The sequence below is a fragment of the Nicotiana tomentosiformis genome, chromosome 3, assembly GCF_000390325.3.
Source record: "Nicotiana tomentosiformis chromosome 3, ASM39032v3, whole genome shotgun sequence".
NCBI classification, from domain to species: domain Eukaryota; kingdom Viridiplantae; phylum Streptophyta; class Magnoliopsida; order Solanales; family Solanaceae; genus Nicotiana; species Nicotiana tomentosiformis.
In genome coordinates, this window is record NC_090814.1 from 41224141 (window position 1) to 41245569 (window position 21429).

Below are 21429 nucleotides of genomic sequence, written 5' to 3' on the forward strand. Positions count from 1 at the left end.
GTTGGGTCTATTCTCAATTTCTATCTTGTCTTTAATTTCTTCAATTACGTACTTAGATTCATATCAAATAATCACAATCGCATAGAAAACTCACGTGCCAATAATAACAATATCTCGGATCTGCACCGACAACTCACGTGATATCATCTATCAACCGCACGGACAACTCACGTGCTACCAGTCCAATCTATATCACACAACAAACAGATATACAAGTTTAAATGAACAATGGATATAAAATTTCATCCTCACGGACTGGTATAAGTAACATGATAAAGTGTATGCATGCATGTGCGTAGTGTGCTACCATATCTCAAATCAGGTAATTATATCACGAAAGTAGCAATTATCAGGTTCACTAAGGAGATTAACCTCTATGTAACCTCAAACATGGTTCAAATGGCTCACAAAGGGGTATAAACATAAGAACATAATATCATGAAGCTAAACAATCAATTCAAGGCATAGCATAGCCTAAGCACTACGCATGAAAAATACCCCGGTGCATGCACATGGGCTACTCCCCACACATGTGCACAATCCATAGCACATAGCTATCTCATATAACTCAGCAACTAGTGCCTCAATAAAGTTTAGGTAAGATACTTACCTCAAGCAAGCTAAATCAGTACTCCAAAAAGCCCTTCCCGCGTGAATTAACCTTCGAACGGCTCGAATCTAGCCTAAATAACTTAATAATCTCAATAGAAGTCATAGAAAACAACCACAAACAATAAAGCTTATGTCTTTAACTAAAATTAAAAAATCAACCCCGAGCCCACACTCCAGATCCCGATAAAACTCATAAATGTTTAACACCCATTCCAATACAAGTCCAAATACATGTGTTTCATCCAAATCCGACCTTAAATCGACCATCAAATCGTCAATTTTTACTTTAGAAATGTTTTTACCAAAATCCTTAATTTCTTCACTTAGATTTACAAATCAAATGCTTAAATCAAGGTTGGAATCATGAATAATAAAAATATTCGAGTCAGAAATACTTACCCCAATTCAAATCGTGAAAATCCCCTCCAAAATCGCCCAAATCCGAGCTTTATATCTCAAAATATGATAAAATAACCAAAACTCTCAAAATATAATACTTGCGGGTCTGCCGGGCATATGCATCGCAATCGCAAGACCCACATCGCGATCGCGAAGGCCAAAAACTCACCAGCCTAGAAACCCCTTCGCATTCGCGTCCACACCATCACAAACACGATGAAGAGCTCACCTCAACCTACGGGAACGTGGTCTAGACCTCGCGAACGCGTAGGCCAAACCACTCCCGCTCCCAGCTTCTTTGCGAACGCGGAGCCCCACCGCGAACGTAATGAAGGAAACCGCTCACCTCTTACCAACTCTATGAGAACGTGATACCCTGTTGAGATGGCGATGAAGAAGACTGGACACCAGCATCAGCAGTCCAAAACAAGAGAAAAAATGATTTGAAACCCATTTGAAACACACCGAGGCCATCGGGACCCCATCCAATCACTCCAACCAACCCCCAAACATAACGCGAACCTACTCGAGGCCTCAAATCACACAAAATAACATCAAAACCACGAATGGCACCTAAATTCAAGCCTAAGGAACTAATCCAAAATTTCAAATTCAAAACTTACGTCGAACATGCCTAGACAACTCGGAATGACCTCAAATTTTACATGCAAGTCCCAAATAACACAACGGACCTATTCCAACTCTTGAAACCATAATCTGAACCAGATATCATCAAAGTCAACACTTGGTTAAATCTATCAACCCTCCAAATCTTCAACTTTCCAACTTTCACCAAATAAAACAAAATCAACCTAAGAACCTGCAAATCAAAATCTGGACATACACCTAAGTCCAAAATCACCATACAAACCTATTGGAACCATCAAAACATCATTCCAGAGTCATCTACACAAAAGAAAAACTACGGTCAACTTTACAACTTAAACCTCCAACCAAGGGACTACATTTCCCAATTCAATCAAAATATTCCTCGAAACTAAACCAGCCACTCCTGCATGTCAGATAATGAAAAATACACATATGTGCAACATCAAATTGAGGAAACAGGGCTAAAATACGCAAAATGGCTGGTCGGGTCATTAAATTCTTCCCTCTTAGACATGTCACGCCCCGACCTCGGGGAGCGCGACCGGTGCTCAACGGAGATACCCCGGCCGAACAAGCATATACAATACCTTCTACCCAACTTGCCCATGAATAAATAGAAGATACATTTATATCATTAATTAAACATTAAGAGGTCATGTGAATAACACCAGTTCACTTCCATTACGTTAGTAACAAGTCCCTAAACAATACACTATACATTCGTAGTTAAAGTGGGACAAATGATACAATTACAACATGTTTAGTTCAACCTTGGAAATCAGGATATAACCCACACTATGTCTATGGAGCCTCTCACAGAAACAAAAGAGTACTACGACAGTGCCGGCAACAAGGCCCCGACTATACCTCAAAGTACTATGTACATGGAACAAGAGATACATGACCCCGAAATGAAGTGGGGCTCACCAAGTTAGCTGAGGAAAGGGTGTGCTACTATCACTGACCAATACCACCTGCTATGGAACCACCTGCATCCATTAAAGATACAACGCCCCTGGCAAAAATGACGTTACTACATGTTGAATAGTACTAGTACAAAAATCAAACACCTATGCAAGGACCTGGAAATACAATATGAATATGACGAATCATGGTAACAATAAAAGGCTTAGTTAGCCATTAAATCCATAGCAAATTTATTAAGAGCTTTCAATAACATTTAAAAATTCATAAGTCGGGGATCCTCTACAATGACCTTTACACAAAGCGGCCCTGCCGCCTCACCCCAACGTATGTGGGTGGAGGTGCAATCACAATACCAGAAACTCTACACAAAGCAGCCCTGCCGCCTCACCCCAATGTATGCGGGTGGAGGTGCATTACCATACCACAAACTCTACATAAAGCGGCCCTGCCGCCTCACCCCGATGTATGCTGGTGGAGGTGTATTCACAATACCACAACTCTACACAAAGCGGCCCCACCGCCTCACCCCAATATGTGCGGATGAAGGTTTATTCACAATGCCACACTTCGGATTCCCAAAACAATAATAGTTTGTACAAGAGAGTTCCCTTTTAAATCAACCATTTGGCACCTTTGGACTTAGCAAGTGTAAGTTCACAAGGTCTCATCATATGAGAAATAAGTGTTTAATCACATTGATTTCATACAAGATCTTCTTCCCAAAATGGGGTATAACATAATTAAGTCAAAAATAGAGAATTGTTAACACACGATGGTTCTAACACGTTATGCCAATCAGGAATCAATTTTACTAGTTTGGATTCCCCACATCAATAGCGTTTCAAGTTTGATTACACATGATAGAATTTTACAAGAATTCGAGAATTTCGATACTAGAAGAAGAGTTTAGCCTTCATACCTCGCTTTGAGCTTTCCCTAATTCACTACACAATTCCGAAATTCCTAGCAACCTCGATATATTTAGAGACATGGAAATTAACACAAATTAGGAAGATATTCATGGTTTCAGCTCATTTGAGCATTTAATCAAAAACTAGGCATGCGAATTCGATTACAAGGTTCTTCCACAAGATTTCCTTCACTCCACAACTAATTCAATACCAAGAGTTTACTCATACTGGTTCAATTACCTCCCCACCATCCTCATAGCTACATGCATGCATAAATAACAAATCTCATACCCAAGAATCATACTCACAATTACCCATCTTCTACCTAAACTCGAAATTGAAGAGTAGGGTTAGAACCTTACCTCTTCGATGAAGACCTTGTGAGTTTTTCCTTGTGAATTCTCCAAGTCTTGAGCAAGAATTGATGAACAATTAGCCTAGGTCTTTCTTCTCTCTCTATAGAACACTCTCCCTTCTCTCTAAAATATCAGATTTCTCTTTGAAAACGAGCCTCAAGGGATTTTAATCAAAATAGGGTCTGGTAAAAAAAATTAAAAAAATGAAGCCCCGACATAGATTTGCGGTCACATATGCGACCGCATAATGCTTTTGCGGTCTGCATAATGTCCCTCCAGAACTGGGCACCCCTGCCTCACTTTGCGACCGGTCTGCGGTCCACATACCTATTCTGCGGTCACATATTGCGCCACAGAACTGCCCTTCGAAAATTTTTGTACTGGGTCTTCGATGGGTTATGCAGCCCACAAAATGATTATGCAGCTGCATAATGGACCGCGTAATGGTCCAAAAGAATTGCCCAGATATTTGCCTCAGTCTGCGGCAGATTTGCAGTCCGCAGATCAGTTCTGCGACCGCATAATGTGCCGCAGAAAACACCCTGCACTTCCAAAAATTTTCTTCAACTCCCCAACGTAATGTTCAACCCAAAAGGTCCAAACTGCGGCGAGCAAGCTCGCTGGGAAGAAGCCCTACAATCATCGACACATAAGTCTACTTCGGTACCACGAAACCCCAGGTTTTAGGTAAAATTTTATGGGGCCTTACATCCTCCCCCATTTAGGATCATTCATCCTCGAATGAGGGTCAAAATTCACCATTAGCACCCAATGTGACTAAGCTGCTATAACACACACCGGTAGTTTTTATTTTTGACTAACTCCCCAAGTTTCCAAAATTTTTGCCAGAGTTTTCCCTGTAACTGGGCTTATCCACCTGTCAGAGAATCCCAGAAACCAGTCCTAACAACACGTACATGAACCAATGACGTAACATTGTAAGGACCCGTAAATATTTTAACCAAAAACTCGGGGTTTCGTGGTGCCAAGATAGATTCCTGCGTTACTATAGTAGAAATTTTTCGGATTGAACAATACCCTACGAACTTAGAGGAAAATGTTTAGCATATGAACGTGTTTCTGCAGCCTATTATGCGGCCGCATAATCACTCTGCGGAGCGCATAATGGGCGCAGAGTGAAGCAGAAAGTTTGGCCAATCTGAGGTTAGTTTTACGGTCGATTATGCGACTGCATAATCACTATGCGGACTGCATATTGGTCGTATATTTCCTCTTGGGTTTCTGTGGAGGGAGTTCTGCGGTGCATTATGCGACCGTAGAATAAGTATGTGGACCGCATACTGGTCGCATATCTGGGCCGCAAGTTTAGGCCCCTGAGGGCCATTTCTGCGGTCACTTTGCGGACCGCATAACCATTATGCGGTCGCATATGCGACCGCAGACCTATGTCGGGGCACCCTTTTTCTTAATTTAAAACCCGACCCCCATTCCGTTAAAACACCCCTTTAGTCTATTTTGAAGCTCATTTATGATATTTCTAGAGTAAGAGAGAGGGTTCTAGAGGGAGGGCCTAATGTTTCATCAAATTGATCTTCAACCATCACTTAAAGCTTTGGAAATATTCAAGTAGAGCACCAAATTCTTCATCTTAAAAGGTAAGGCTTTATCACCCCATCTCTTAATTTCAATCATAGCTATAATGGTGTAGTAGGGTGATATTTCATGGGTATGAGGGTGGTTTATCTTGCATGCATGTGTGATAAAGAGTGTGGGGAAAAAGTGAGTTCGAACCATGAACGTTTTCCTAATTCTGTGTTCAATTTGTATATTGCTAAAATAGATTGAGGTTGCTAAGGGTTCCGGATAATTGTACAGTCTAATGAAGCACAATTGAGGTATGTATGGCTAACTCTCTTCTTCTTAGAATCAAACTCCTGGTATCCGAATAAATGGTGTAAGTTCCAACTTGATCATACTAGAATTGTTTGCCTTAGTGTGTTGGACTGAATGATTTATGTTCCCTAATTATTTTAGATGGTTACCATGTCATCATGCTATTAGAGAACGTAATTATGATTTTCCAAGCTCCTTCCCTTATGTGCGCAATACCTTATGTGATGGTACTTATCGACATGAATTATGATGTTATTTGAACGAATAAAAAGGGAAATACTTAAATTGTATAATGTTCCCAAGTGCTAAGAACTACTTAATAAATGAGGCTGTTTGTGCCATGTAACAAAAGATGGGAAAGAAATATGAATTGAGTGAACAATTGAAAGATGTTATGTCTCAAGTGAGATGGCTTAGCCGATCAGGCCGAGATCAGACGCCATGCTGTACACATGGTGGCATTTGTGTTGAAATTATTGATTTACATGGTGGATATGGATATGTCTCACTTGATATGGCTTAACCGGTCGGGCCGAGACCAGACACCGTGTAAAAACACAGTGGCATTGTGAGTTGTGGCTTTGGCACTAAAGATTATTAATCTAAAAAGTTGGAAAGATTGAATTGGAAACTATGTGATCCTTACTTGGTGTTTCTTTGTATTTCTATGAAGTACTTATTGATTATTATGACTCCTTTCTCTTTGTTTCACTGTTCATTCTACTAAGATTGGTGTTTGCCTTACATACTAGTACTATTCGACAGTACTAATGTCCCTTTTGTCTGGGGCGCTACATCTTTGAATGGATGTAGGTGGTTCCATCGCAGATAGTGCCGATCTCAAATAGTGGTGCTCTCTTTCTCTCCTCACAACAGTCTTGGTGAGCCCCATTTCTCCCAGGGGTCATGTAGTCCTTCTTTTGTATAAGTTTTCATATTTTGAGGTATAGCAGGGCCTTGTTGCTGGCATTATCATGTTACTCTTTTGTACCCTTAGAGGTTTCGTAGACGTTTATGTGGGTCATGTATGTATGTTGGGGTGGTCGTTGGATCGAGTTGTATTTTGGAAACTCAACTATGGAATAATGTATATAAGAAAAAATGAACTAGCAACGTTTATATATTTATATAACTGATCTCTCCCCTGTTTTACAAATGGTGAAGCGATCCCTTTTTGGATTATTAATGAGTCGGGTAGGAAAGGTTTAGTAGGCTTGCTCGACCGGGTTCACTCGGTTGAGTGCCGGTCGCGTTCTCCGAGGTTGGGGCGTGACAAACGTTATATCAGAGCCTAAGGTTTTAAAGTGTCCTAGGATGTCTCGGAGCCATGTCTAGTAGATCCCTTCTTATCGGTGTGTTGTCGACCACATCTATAATTAGCGGGGTACTTGGGTATTTAAGAATGAAACCCTTCATTGTTGTTCTATATCGTGCTATAGAGCGGAACGTGAGGTTGTGTTCCCCTAACTCGTGCATTGTTCTAACTTTCAGTAAATGGCACCTAAGAAGAGAGCGAGAATTGGCCAAGAAGCCAATGCCACCCCAGGAGTGGATGTTGATCCCTTACTTGATTATGCGGGTGAGGATAATCCCCCTACTATCACACTGCCTGATTCGTCTACTCCAAAACAGTCTACCCCAGTTCCTACACCCGCGGAGGGTGCCGCAATCCCTCCATTCGATATGCCAGTTCCAACTCCAGCCCCAACTCCAGGTCCCAGTATTTCTGATGGGGATCTTAGGGGAGCTATTCAAATGCTGACTTAGTTAGTAGCTTCTTAGGCCCAGAGGTCAAATGTTACACCCACCTTATTTAGGGGATTCTTCTGGTTCCAGGGTAAACAGGTTCCTTCAGTTAGACCCTCCAGTGTTCACAGGTACTGATCCTGGGGCAGACCCTTAGGATTTCATTGATGAGATGCATAAGACCCTCCGAGTTATGCATGCTACTGAGATGGGGGGAGTAGAGTTGGCCTCCTATCATTTGAAATGGGTGGCATATTCCTGGTTTGAAATGTGGGAGGATTCCCGTGACGAAGGGAGCCCTCCGGCGAAATGGAGTGAGTACACGGATTCCTTCACAGACCATTTCTTTCCTACCGAGACTAAGGCAGCCCGTGTTGTGGAGTTTGAGAGCCTTAAACAGGGTAGTAAGAGTGTGTGGGAATATCACTTGGAGTTCGTGCGCCTGTCAAAGTATGTTGTTCATATGATGCCGATAATGAAGGCTAGGGTGCGTCGATTTGTGCTGGGCCTTAGCCCTTTGGTTATTAATGAGGCTGCCACAACTGGTCTAAATTTTGACATGAACTATGTAAATATGGTGGCATTTGCCCAAGCTACAAAGGCTCGAAAATTAAAGCACAGGATGGAACGAGAAGGTAGTAGTAGGGCCCAATCAGCAGGCAACCTTGGGGATTCATTCGGAGGTGGGAGATCAGCTTTTCGGGGAGGATCATCAGGGCCGTCCCAGTCTTATGCTCAGTCTTTAGCTAGTGCCCCGCCATCAAGGCATAGTCAGCAGTAGGGGAGTCACTTTAGGCCCAGTCAGGGCAGCAGGGGGTCCCACCATCATGGCCAATCAGGAGGGAGGTTCCAATAGAAACAGAGGGCCCCATTCCCTAAGTGTGGGAAGATACATTCGGGAGTCTGCTACCTGGACATGCCAGTATGTTACGGATGCAGAATGAGAGGCCATATTCAGAGGGAGTGTCGTGCATCCCGTCAGGGTGCAGGCAGGGGCATAACTCAGTCCTCCAGTCCTACAACTGCTACATCTTCAGAACACCCTCCATCTTGAAGCTCTTCAGTACCCGTAGGGCGTGGTACAGCTAGGGGTGGTGAATAGAGTTCGGGAGGACCCCACCGATTCTATGCTATGTGTGGTCGACAGAGTGCGGAGGCTTCCGCAGATGTCGTCACAGGTATATTGACTGTTCAATCTCATGATGTGTATGCCCTTATTGATCCCGGATATTCTTTGTCCTATGTTACTCCTTATGTTGCTACGAGCTGCGGTATAGAACCTAAACAGCTTCATGAGCCGTTCTCTGTATCTACCCCAGTTGGCGAGTCTATTACGGCCGCGCTAGTTTATAGAGATTGTGTTGTCACGGTGCGTGGTTGGGATACCATGGCTGATCTCATTGAGATGATGATGATTGATTTTGAGGTAATAATGGGAATGGACTGGCTCTATTCATGTTTTTCCAAACTCGACTGCCGGACCAGAATTATGAGGCTTGAGTTTCTTAACGAGCCAACTGTTGAGTGGGAGGGGAATAATGTTATGCCAAAAGGTAGGTTTATTTCTTACCTTAAGGCCACAAAGATGATCAGGAAGGGGTATATTTATCATTTGGTCTGAGTTACGGACACCACTGCTGAGGTGCCTACCCTTGAATCTGTACCAATTATGAATGAATTCCCCGATGTCTTTCCGGATGATCTCCCTGGAATTCCTCCAGACAGGGAGATTGATTTTGGGATTGATGTGATGCCAGCCACGCAGCCTATATCCATTCCACCTTATAGAATGGTGCCAGTAGAATTAAAAGAGCTAAGGGAACAACTAAGGGATTTGCTAGAGAAAGGTTTCATCCGACCGAGTGTGTCTCCTTGGGGCACACCGGTTCTCTTTGTCAGAAAGAAAGATGGACCGCTGCGAATATGTATTGACTACCGGCAGCTCAACAAAGTCACAATAAAAAAAAATACCCATTGCCAAGGATAGATGATTTGTTTGATCAATTGCAGGGTGCTAAGTTCTTCTCCAAAATTGATTTGCGATCCGGGTACCATCAATTGAAGGTAAGGGAGCAGGATATTCCAAAAATAGCTTTCAAAACCCGGTATGGGCACTTTGAATTTTTGGTAATGTCTTTCGGGCTAACAAATTCCCCGGCAGCTTTCATGGATCTTATGAACTGGGTCTTCAAGCCATTTCTTGACTCCTTTGTGATAGTATTTATTGACGACATCCTTGTATATTCACGAAGTCGAGAGGATCACGCCGAACACATCAGGACAGTTCTGCAGACTCTTCATCACCACCACTTGTATGCAAAGTTCTCGAAATGTGAGTTTTGGCTTGAATCTGTTACATTCCTGGGTCATGTTGTCTCCGGAGAAGGAATTAAGATTGATCCTCAAAAGATTGCGGCGGTGAAGGATTGTCCTAGACCTACTACTCCAACAGAGATTTGCAGTTTCTTGGGTTTGGCTGGGTATTATAGGAGGTTGGTGGAGGGGTTCTCCACACTTGCCTCACCATTGACTAAATTGACGCAGAAAGCGGTTAAGTTCCAGTGATCCGATGCTTGTGAAAGGAGCTTTCAGGAATTGAAATCAAGATTGACTTCGGCACCGATATTGACCCTACCAGAGGTACCGAGGGGTTTGTGGTGTATTGCAATGCTTCAAGGATCGGTCTTGGGTGTGTATTAATGCAACATTGTAAGGTTATATCATATGCTTCAAGGCAACTTAAGAATCATGAAAAGAATTAGCCAACTCATGACTTAGAACTTGCGGCGGTGGTTTTTGCATTAAAATTTTGGTGTCATCATTTGTATGGAGTCCATGTAGATGTATTCACGGACCACAAGAGTCTTCAATACATTTTCAAGCAGAAGGAATTGTACTTAAGGCAGAGAAGGTGGCTTGAACTGCTCAAAGATTATGACATCGACATTTTGTATCATCCGGGGAAAGCTAATGTGGTGGCGGATGCTCTTAGTCAGAAATCTATGGGTAGTTTGGCTCACTTGGAGGTATGTCAAAGGCCCTTGGCCCGGGAGGTTCACCAGTTGGCCGGTTTGGGAGTTCGTCTTGCGGACTCTAATGAATGGGGAGTGATTGTGCGAAATAGAGCGGAATCATCGCTTGTGGCGGAAGTCAAGGAGAAACAATATAAGGATCCAGTGTTGGTGCAGCTGAAGGAAGGGATTCATAAACATAAAACTATGGCTTTTGCTCTTGGCATGGATGACGGTACATTACGGTACCAAGGACGACTATGTGTTCCAAACGTAGATGGTCTTCGGGAAAGAATCATGGCAGAAGCTCATACTTCTAGATATTCCGTGCACACATGCTCTATAAAACTGTATCATGACCTCAAGGAAGTTTACTGGTGGAATGACATGAAGAGGTGTGTGGTGGACTTTGTGGCAAAATGTTCAAACTGTCAACAAGTGAAGGCCGAGCATCAAAGGCCCGGTAGGTTAGCTCAGAGTATAAAAAAATAAAATGTGGAAATGGGAAATGATCAATATGTATTTTGTGGTAGGGTTACCGTGCACTCCGCGTAAGTTTGACTCAATTTGGGTGATCGTGGATCGACTCATGAAATCAGCTCACTTTTTGCCGGTTAAATCCACCGACACTGCGGAACAATATGCTCAATTGTATATCAAGGAGATAGTCAGGCTTCATGGCACTCTAGTTTCCATCATTTCCGATAGAGGGGCCCAATTCACAGCTAATTTCTGGAAGAAATTTCAGCAAGGTTTGGGTACGCAGGTAAATCTTAGCACAACTTTCCATCCAGAGACTGACGGGCAAGCATAGCGAACTATTCAGACGCTTGAGGACATGTTGCGTGCGTGTGTGCTTGACTTCAAGGGTAGCTGGGATGATCATTTGCCGCTCATAGAATTTGCTTATAACAACAGCTTCCATGCCAGTATTCAGATGGCGCCTTTTGAAGCCTTGTATGGTAGAAGATGTAGATCGCCGATTGGGTGGTTCGAGGTTGGAGAAGCTGAACTAATAGGACCAGACCTTGTGCATCAGGCTATGGAAAAGGTTAAGATTATAAAAGAGCAGTTGAGAACTGCTTAAAGTCGTCAAAAATCCTATTCGGATGTTTGTCGCAGAGACTTAGAGTTCATAGAAGATGATTGGGTGTTCTTGAAGGTATCTCCCATAAAGGGGATCATGCGGTTTGGAAAGAAAGGGAAATTAAGTCCGAGGTATGTCGGGCCGTATAGAATCATTCAAAGGATAGGTCAGGTGGCGTACAAGCTTGAGCTACCATCTGAGATGTCATTAGTGCACCCGATATTCCATGTGTCCATGTTGAAGAAGGTAGTTGGAGATTCGTCTGCTATTGTGCCGGTTGAGACCATCGAGGTTAGTGAAGAACTATCATATGAAGAGATTCTGGTTGCTATCCTTGACAGACAGGTCTGAAAGTTGAGGAACAAACAAATTGCATCCGTAAAGGTATTATGGCGAAACCAGCCGGTCGAAGAAGCAACTTGGGAAGCCGAGAATGAAATGAAAGAGAAGTACCCTCATTTATTTGAATAGCCATGTAATAGCTCTATAAAGTTGTCCCCCCCTCCAAAGTTTGTATCACTTGTTCAGCTAATATAAAGACACTCATTTCTAGCTATATGTCCCCCATGAGGCTTCAGTTGGTGTTATTTTGCATTCTGTTATGTCATTTAATTCTGTATATGTTGCTAAGGTGTGCTTTAGGGGCTCTCTGACAGGTGGATAGGCCTAAATACAAAGGAAACTCTGGCGAAATATTTAGGGAGTTAGGAAGTTAGGCAAATTTGGGGCTTCAGTTGGTGTTATTTGAAACTATGTTAAGTGAAACTTGATCCTAATTCGAGGACGAATGATCTTAAGTGGGGGAGGATGTAAGGACACATAAACATTTTAACCAAAAACTCAGGGTTTCGTGGTGCCAAGATAGATTCTTGCGTTACTATAGTAGAAATATTTCGGATTGAACAGTAACCTACGGACTTAGAGGAAAATGTGTAGCAGATGAACGCGTTTTTGCGGCCTATTATGCGACCGCATAATTAGCGCAGAGTGAAGCAGAAAGTTTGGCCAATCTGAGGTTAGTTTTGCGGTCGATTATGCCACCGCATAATCACTATGCGGACTGCATATTGGTCGTATATTTCCTCTTGGGTTTCTGCGGAGGGAGTTCTGCAGTGCATTATGCGACCGTAGAATAAGTATGCGGACCGCATACTGGTCGCATATCTGGGCCGCAAGTTTAGGCCATTGAGGGCCATTTCTGCAATCACTTTGCGGACCGCATAACCATTATGCGGTCGCATATGTGACCGCAGACCTGTGTCGGGGCACCCTTTTTCTTAATTTAAAACCCGACCCCCATTCCGTTAAAACACCCATTTAGTCTATTTTGAAGCTCATTTCTGATATTTCTAGAGTGAGAGAGAGGGTTCTAGAGGGAGGGCCTAATGTTTCATCAAATTGATCTTCAACCATCACTCAAAGCTTTAGAAATATTCAAGTAGAGCACCAAATTCTTCATCCTAAAAGGTAAGGCTTCATCACCCCATCTCTTAATTTCAAACATAGCTATAATGGGGCACTAGGGTGATACTTCATGGGTATGAGGGTGGTTTATCTTGCATGCATGTGTGATAAAGAGTGTGGGGAAAAAGTGAGCTAGAACCATGAACGTTTTCCTAATTCTGTGTTCAATTTGTATATTGCTAAAATAGATTGAGCTTACTAAGGGTTCCGGATAATTGTAGAGTCTAAACAAGCGCAATTGAGGTTTGTATGGCTAACTCTCTTCTTCTTAGAATCGAACTCCTGGTGTCCAAATAATTGGTATAAGTTCCAACTTGATCATACTAGAATTGTTTGCCTTAGTGTGTTGGATTGAGCGATTTATGTTCCCTAATTGTTTTAGATGGTTACCATGTCATCATACTATTGGAGAACGTAATTATGATTTTCCAAGCTCCTTCCCTTATGTGCGCAATGCCTTATGTGATGGTGCGTATCGACATGAATTATGATGCCATTTGAACGAATAAAAAGGGAAAGACTTGAATTGTAAAATGTTCCCAAGTGCCAAGAACTACTTAATAAATGAGGCTGTTTGTGCCATGTAATGAAAGATGGGACAGAAATGTGAATTGAGTGAACAATTGAAAGAGGTTATGTCTCAAGTGAGATGGCTTAGCCGATCGGGCCGAGATCGGACACCATGTTGTACACATGGTGGCATTTTTGTTGGAATTATTGATTTACATAGTGGATATGGATATGTCTCACTTGAGATGGCTTAGTCGGTCCGGCCGAGACCGGACTCCGTGTAAAAGCACAGTGGCATTGTGAGTTATGGCTTTGGCACTAAAGATTATTAATCTAAAAAGATGGAAAGATTGAATTGGAAACTATGTGATCCTTACTTGGCGTTTCTTTGTATTTCTATGAAGTACTTATTGATTATTATGACTCCCTTATCTTTGTTTCACTGTTCATTCTACTAAGATTGGTGTTTGCCTTACATACTAGTACTATTCGACAGTACTAACGTCCCTTTTGCTGGGGGCGCTACATCTTTTAATGGATGTAGGTGGTTCCATCGCAGATAGTGCCTATCACAGATAGTGGTGCTCTCTTTTTCTCCTCACAACAGTCTTGGTGAGCCCCATTTCTCCCAGGGGTCATGTAATCCTTCTTTTGTGTAAGTTTTCATATTTGGAGGTGTAGCCGGGGCCTTGTTGCCGGCATTGTCATGTTACTCTTTTGTACCCTTAGAGGATCCGTAGATGTTTATGTGGGTCATGTATTTTTGTTGGGGTGGTCGTTGGATCGAGTTGTATTTTGGAAACTCAACTATGGCATAATGTATATAAGGAAAAATGAACTAGCAACGTTTATATATTTATATAACTGATCTCTCCCCTGTTTTACAAATGGTGATGCGATCCCTTTTTGGATTATGAATGAGTCGGGTAGGAAAGGCTTAATAGGCTTGCTCAACCGGGTTCACTCGGTTGAGCGCCGGTTGCGCTCCTCGAGGTTGGGGCATGACAAAAATAACATAAAGATAACGACAATCGTCGCCTCGCGAGCAGTATATCACAAAAAAAAAAAAGAGAACACCCTTAACATCAATTGTACAAATGATACAGAATTCATAGCAGGTAAACTCTTAACACTTTCATAGAACACAACTTTATAAATGCATGACTATTCAAACAAATGAGGGTATTTCTTCTTCATTTCTTCCTCGGCTTCCCAGGTAGCCTCTTCGACTTGTTGGGTTCGCCATAATACTTTCATGGAGGAAATTTCTTTGTTCCTTAACTTTCAAACTTGCCTATCAAGAATGGCAACTGGAATTTCTTCATAAGTCATTTCTTTATTAACCTCAATAGTCTCAACCGGAACAATAAGCGATGGATCTCCGACCACCTTCTTCAACATGGATACATGAAACACCGGGTGCACTAAAGACATCTCTTGAGGTAGTTCTAGCCTGTATGCCACCTGACCAATTCTCTGAATGATCCTGTATGGTCCGACATACCTCGAACTCAATTTCCCTTTCTTACCAAACCGCATTACACCCTTCATTGGGGAAACCTTCAAGAATACCCAATCATCTTTTTTGAACCCCAAATCCCTACGACGCACATTCGAATAGGACTTTTGACGACTCTGAGTAGTTTACAACCATTCTGTAATGATGTTAACCTTCTTCATACCCTGATGCATGAGGTTCAGCCCTATCAATTCTGCTTCCCCAATCTCGAACCACCCAATGGGAGATTTACATATCCTACCATATAAAGCCTTGAACGGTGCCATCTGGATACTAGTGTGATAATTGTTGTTATAGGCAAATTCTATGAGCGGCAAATGATCATCCCAGCTACCCCTGGAGTCAAGAACACAAGATTGAAACATATCCTCAAGCGTCTGAATAGTCCGCTCTGCCTGACCGTCAGTCTGCTGGTGAAAGGATGTACTAAGATTCACTTGAGTACCTAAACCTTGCTGAAACTTCTTCCAAAGCTTAGCCGTGAACTATGCCCCCCGATATGAGATAATAAAAACTAGAGTGCCATGCAACATGACTATTTCCTTGATGTACAACTGAGCATACTGTTCCGTTGTGTCGGTAGCCTTAACAAGTAAGAAGTGAGCTAATTTTGTGAGTTGATCCACAATTACATAAATCGATTCATACTTATGAGGCGTGCGAGGTAGTCCCACCACAGTCCATATTGATCATTTCCCACTTCCACATTGGAATCTCTATGTTCTGTGCCAAACCACCGGGCCGTTGGTGTTCGGCCTTTACTTGTTGACAATTTGGGCACCTCGCCACAAAGTCCGCTACACTCTTCTTCATATCATTCCACCAGTAGACTTCCTTAAGATCACGATACATCTTTGTAGAGCTCGGGTACACAGAGTACCTAGAAGTGTGAGCCTCGGTCATGATTCTTTCCCGGAGACCATCCATATTTGGAACACATAGTCGACCTTGGTACCTTAGTGTACCATCATCCATGCCAAGAGAAAAGGCCATGGTCTTATGTTTATGAATCCCCTCCTTCGATTGTACCAATATTGGGTCGTTGTATTGCTTTTCCTTGACTTCAACAACAAGCGATGATTCAGCCCTATTTTGCACAATCACTCCTCCTTCACTAGAATACGCAAGACGAACTCCCAAACTAGCCAACTGATGAACCTCCTTGGCCAACGACTTTTGATATGCCTCCAAGTGAGCCAAACTACCCATAGATTTCCGGCTTAGAGCATCCGCTACAACATTAGCCTTCCCTAGATGATACAAAATATCGATGTCGTAATACTTGAGTAACTCAAGCCATCTCCTCTACCTCAACTTAAATTCCTTCTGTTTGAAAATTTATTGGAGGCTCTTATTGTCCGTGAATATATCCACATGGAACCCATACCGATAATGATGCCAAATCTTCAATGCAAATACCACCGCCGCGAGCTCTAAGTCATGCGTTGGATAGTTCTTTTCATGATTCTTGAGTTGTCTAGAAACATAAGCTATCACCTTGCCATGTTGTATTAACACACACCCATGTCTGATTCTTGAAGCATCATAATATACCACAAACCCATCTGTACCATCTGGTAGGGTCAACACCGGTGCCGTAGTCAATCTTGATTTTAACTCCTGGATGCTCCTTTCACAAGCATCTGACCATTGGAACTTAACCGCCTTCTGCGTCAATTTAGTCAACGGAGAGGCAAGAGTAGAGAACCCCTCCACAAACTTCCTGTAATATCTAGCTAAGCCCAAGAAAATACGAATCTCTATCGGAGTTGTAGGTCTAGGCCAATTCTTCACAGCTGTAATCTTCTAAGGATCAACCTTAATTCCTTCTCTGGAGACGACATGCCCCAAGAATGTAATAGATTCAAGCCAAAATTCACATTTTGAAAACTTCGCATACAACCTGTGTTGATATATAGTCTGTAGAACTGCCCTGAGGTGATCGACATGGTCCTCTCGACCTCATGAATATACCAGAATATCGTCAATGAACACTATCACAAAGGAGTCAAGAAAAGGCAATAAACACTCGATTCATAGTCTATGAAAGCTGTCGGGGCATTTGTTAGCCCAAAAGACATTACCAAAAATTCAAAGTACCCACACCGGGTCGTGAAATCTATTTTCGAAATATCCTGTCCCCTGATCTTCAATTAGTGATGCCCGGATCTTCAATCAATCTTGGAGAAGTACTTAGCACTCTGCAATTGGTCAAACAAGTCATCTATCATTAGCAGTGGGTATTTATTCTTGATCGTGACCTTGTTGAGCTGCCGATAGTCAATACATAATGGGCCGCATAATGGACCGCATAATGGTCCAAAAAAATTGCCTAGATTTTTGCCTCAGTCTGCGGCAGATCTGTGGTCCGTAGATCAGTTCCAAGACCGGAGAATAGGCCGCAGAAAATGCCCTGCACTTACAAATTTTTTATTCAACTCCCCAACATACTGTTCAACCCAAAACGTCTGAACTGTGGCAAGAAAGCTCGCCGCGAAGAATCCCTGCAATCGTCAACACATAAGTCTACTTCGGCACCACGAAACCTCGGGTTTTAGGTAAATTTTTATGGGGCCTTACAAGACAATCGTTCATCCTCGAACGAATCTAGAAACATACCCGGGGTATCAAAAAAGTGAGGATGTCTACTCTGAATCTCCTGCTCAATCTCCCGAGTAGCTTTCTCGATTGGCTGACTTCTCCAATGAACCTTCACCGGTGCTATATTCTTCGACCTCAACTTCTGAACCTGTCGGTCCAAAATGGCCAGAGGCTCCACATCATAAGTCAATTCCTCGTCCAACTGTATTGTGTTGATGTCTAATACATGCGATGGATCCCCATAATACTTTCGGAGCATGGAAACATGATACATTGGGTGAACTCCCGATAGACTAGGTGGCGAGGCAAGTTTGTAGTCTACCTCTCCAACTCTCTCTAGCACCTCAAAAGTACCACTATATAGAGGGCTCAACTTGCCCTTCTTCCTGAACCTCATCACACCCTTTATGAGCAAAACACTAAGTAGAACCTTCTCACCCACCATGTATGCCACATCACGAGTCCTCCTGTCAGCATAACTCTTCTGCCTGGACAATGCTGTACGAAGCCGCTCGTGAATCACCTTCACCTTCTCCAAAGCATCCCGGACCAAATCAATTCCCAACAAACTAGATTCCCCATGGTCAAACCAACCAACAAGAGAATGACACTGCCTCCCATATAAGGCCTCATAAGGAGCCATCTGGATACTTGATTGATAGTCATTTTTGTAGGCGAACTCTACTAACGGCAAAAACTAATCCCAATGGCCCTCGAAATCGATGACACAGGCTCGTAACATGTCCTCCAATATCTAAATAGCGCGCTCAGACTGCCCGTCTGTATGGGGATGAAATGTTGTGCTTAGCTCGATCTGTGTGCCCAACTCACTCTATACTGCTCTCCAAAAATTCGATTAAATTGCATGCCTCGATCTGCGATAATAGACACGGGCACACCATGAAGATGAACAATCTCTTGAAGATAACTCTAAGCCAATTGCTCTGAAGAGTAGGTAGTCATGACTAGAATGAAGTGTGCAGACTTGGCGAGTCTGTCCATAATGACCCACACCGCATCAAATCTCCTCAAGGTTCATGGAAGCCTAACTTCAAAATTCATTGTGATACGCTCCCACTTCCACTCTAAAATATCAAGCTTCTGAAGCAAAGGTCTTAAAATATCGTACTTTACCTGGTGATAGTTCAAACATCGAGCAACTACTCAACGATATCCTTTTTCATCCTCCGCCAAAAATAGTGCTGCCTCAAATCACAGTACATCCTTGTGACACTCGGGTGACTGGAATACCACAAACTATGGGCCTCCTCAAGAATCATCTCTCTCAAGTAATCGACATTCAGGACACAGATCCAACCAGGTAGCCTCAATACCCTATCATCTCCAATAGTCACCTCCTTAGCATCATCATGCTGCACCATGTCCCTTAGGACAAGCAAGTGGGGATCATCATACTGACGTGCCTTGATGCATTCAAACAAGGAAGACCGTAATACAACACAAGTAAGAACCATGCTAGGCTCCAAAATATCCAACCTCATGAACCTATTGGCGAAAGCCTGAACATCGAATGCTAACGTTCCCTCCCTAACTAGGATATAAGCAAAACTCCCCATGCTCTCAGTCTTGCCACTCAAAGCGTCAGCCACCACATTGGTCTTCCCCGGGTGATAAAGAATGGTGATATCATAGTCCTTAAGTAGCTCTAACCACCTCTATTGCCTCAAGTTTAGAGCATTTTGTTTGAATAAGTGCTGGACACTCATGTGATCCGTGAACACCTCGCTAGATACCCCATAAAGATAATGCCTCCAAATCTTAAGTTTGTGTTTAATGGTTGGTAACTCGAAATCATACACTGCGTAGTTTCTCTCATGATGCTTCAATTAATGCGAAGCATAAGAAATCACCCTACTATCCTACATCAACACATACCCAATGCCGATCGGTGAAGAATCTCAATAGACTATATAAGAACCCGATCTTAAGGCAAAACCAGAACTGGAGTTGTAGTCAAGGCAGTCTTGAGCTTCTAAAAGCTCTCCTCACACTAATCAAACCACTTGAATGGGGAATCAATTTGCATCAATCTAGTCAATGGAGCTTCTATTGATGAACACCCCTCCACAAAACGGCGATAATATCTAGCCAACCCAAGGAAGATCCACATCTCGGTAGTAGTATATGATCTGGGCCAACCCTGAACTGCCTCAATCTTCTTCGGATCCACCTTAATCCCCTTACTGGACACCACGTAGCCCAAGAAGCCCATCGAGTCTAACCAAAACTCACACTTGGAGAATTATCATATAGCTTCTTCTCCCTTAAAGGCTGAAGCACAATCCTCAAGTGTTTCTCATGCTCCTCCCGGCTACGTGAATACACCAATATATCATCAAAAATTTCAATGATGATAGAATCAAGATAAGGCTGAAATACGATATTCATCATGTGCATAAACGTTGCTGGGGCATTGGTCAGTCCAAGAGACATCACCAAAAACTCATAATGCCCATAACGGGTCTTGAATGTTGTCTAGGGATATTTGAAGCCCTGATCTTCAACTGATGGTACCCGAATCTCAATTCAATCTTCTAGAATATCCTACCTCCCTAAAGCTAGCCAAATAAATCATCAATGCGTGGTAGTGGGTACTTGTTCTTGATAGTAACCTTGTTCAGCTGCCTATAGTCAATGCACATCCTTATAGAACCATCTTTTGCCTTCACAAATAGGACCAGTGTATCTAAAGATGACCCACTAGGCCTGATAAAACCCTTATCTGGAAATTACTGTAATTTCTCCTTTAACTCCTTCAACTTTACTAGTTCCATGTGATATGGTGGAATAGAGATGGGCTAAGTGTCCGACACCAAATCGATACAAAAATTAATATCTCTGTCAGGTGGCATGTCCAGTAGGTCTGCATGAAACACATCTGAGAACTCCCTTGCTATTGGAACTGACTAAATAGCAGGAGTGTCATCACTAACATCTCTCATGAAAGCCAAATACGCCAAACACACCTTCTCACCCATCCGTTGAGCCTTCAAATATGAAATCACTCTACTATGAGTGTGACCAAGAGAACCTCTCTACTCCACCCTAGGCAACCCCAGCATTACCACCGTCACTGTCTTATCATGAAAATGAAGAATAGCATGGTAAAGAGATATCCAATCCATACCCAAAATCACATCAAAATCAACCATACTAAGCAATAAGAGATCAACATAGTCTCATAACCCCCAATAGTAACCACACATGACCGATATATACAATCCACCACAATAGATTCACCCACCGGTGTAGATGCATGAACAGGCATATCTAAAGAATCACAAGGCATATCCAAATAACGATCATAATAGGACGACGCATACGCATAAGTGGAACCAAGGTCAAATAACACTGAAGCAATACTTGTGATCATGGTATCTGAAGAAACTACCTCTAACCTAGCAGGAAATGCATAGCAATGGGCCAGACCACCGCCAGACCACCCTCCCTCTCTAGAATGACCTCGAACTGAGTGAGCTCCACCCCTAGATGGATGTGAGTGTGGTATAGCTATTGGTTGTGAAAATATAGGTATCAGAGCCTCAGGTTTTAAAGTGTCCTAGGATATCTCGGAGCGGTGTCTAGTAGAGTCCTTCTTATCGGTGTGTTATCGACCACATCTATAATTAGGAAGCTACTTGGGCATTTAGGAATAATACCTTTCTTTGATGTTCTTGATCGTGCGGTAAAGTTGATTGTAAGATTGTTCCTCCTTTAACTCATGATTTCCTCTAACTTTTAGTATATGGCACCTAGGAAGAAAGCAAGAACTGGACAAGGAGCCAATGTCACCCCAGGAGTG

The 21429-nt window shown here is 42.7% G+C and overlaps 3 protein-coding genes across 3 annotated transcripts; 1 reads left to right on the forward strand and 2 right to left on the reverse strand.

Annotated features, from left to right (window-relative positions):
• Positions 1-7622: 7622 nt before the first annotated feature.
• Positions 7623-8195, forward strand: LOC138907678 (uncharacterized). Its single transcript, XM_070198283.1, has one exon. It carries the CDS (start codon positions 7623-7625, stop codon positions 8193-8195), a length of 573 nt encoding a protein of 190 aa, XP_070054384.1.
• A 9376-nt stretch (positions 8196-17571) lies between these two features.
• On the reverse strand, positions 17572-18249 carry LOC138907679 (uncharacterized). The gene has a single exon (XM_070198284.1). The coding sequence runs from the start codon at positions 18247-18249 to the stop codon at positions 17572-17574; it is 678 nt and encodes a 225-aa protein (XP_070054385.1).
• A 517-nt stretch (positions 18250-18766) lies between these two features.
• On the reverse strand, positions 18767-20060 carry LOC138907680 (uncharacterized). The gene is made up of 2 exons (XM_070198285.1): positions 19860-20060; positions 18767-19282 (listed from the first exon to the last, which is right to left on the reverse strand). The coding sequence occupies exons 1-2, from the start codon at positions 20058-20060 to the stop codon at positions 18767-18769; spliced, it is 717 nt and encodes a 238-aa protein (XP_070054386.1).
• Positions 20061-21429: the final 1369 nt, after the last annotated feature.

Bases quoted from the DNA above. Each gene is read 5' to 3' on its own strand.
- LOC138907678 (XM_070198283.1), top strand. From the start codon at position 7,623: ATGGGGGGAGTAGAGTTGGCCTCCTATCATTTGAAATGGGTGGCATAT.
- LOC138907679 (XM_070198284.1), bottom strand. From the start codon at position 18,249: ATGGCTCCTTATGAGGCCTTATATGGGAGGCAGTGTCATTCTCTTGTT.
- LOC138907680 (XM_070198285.1), bottom strand. From the start codon at position 20,060: ATGTCTCTTGGACTGACCAATGCCCCAGCAACGTTTATGCACATGATG. The intron at 19,283-19,859 runs GTGAGTTTTGGT...TTGAGGCAATAG, and splicing joins TATATGATAATTCTCCAAGT to AGGTGGTTAGAGCTACTTAA.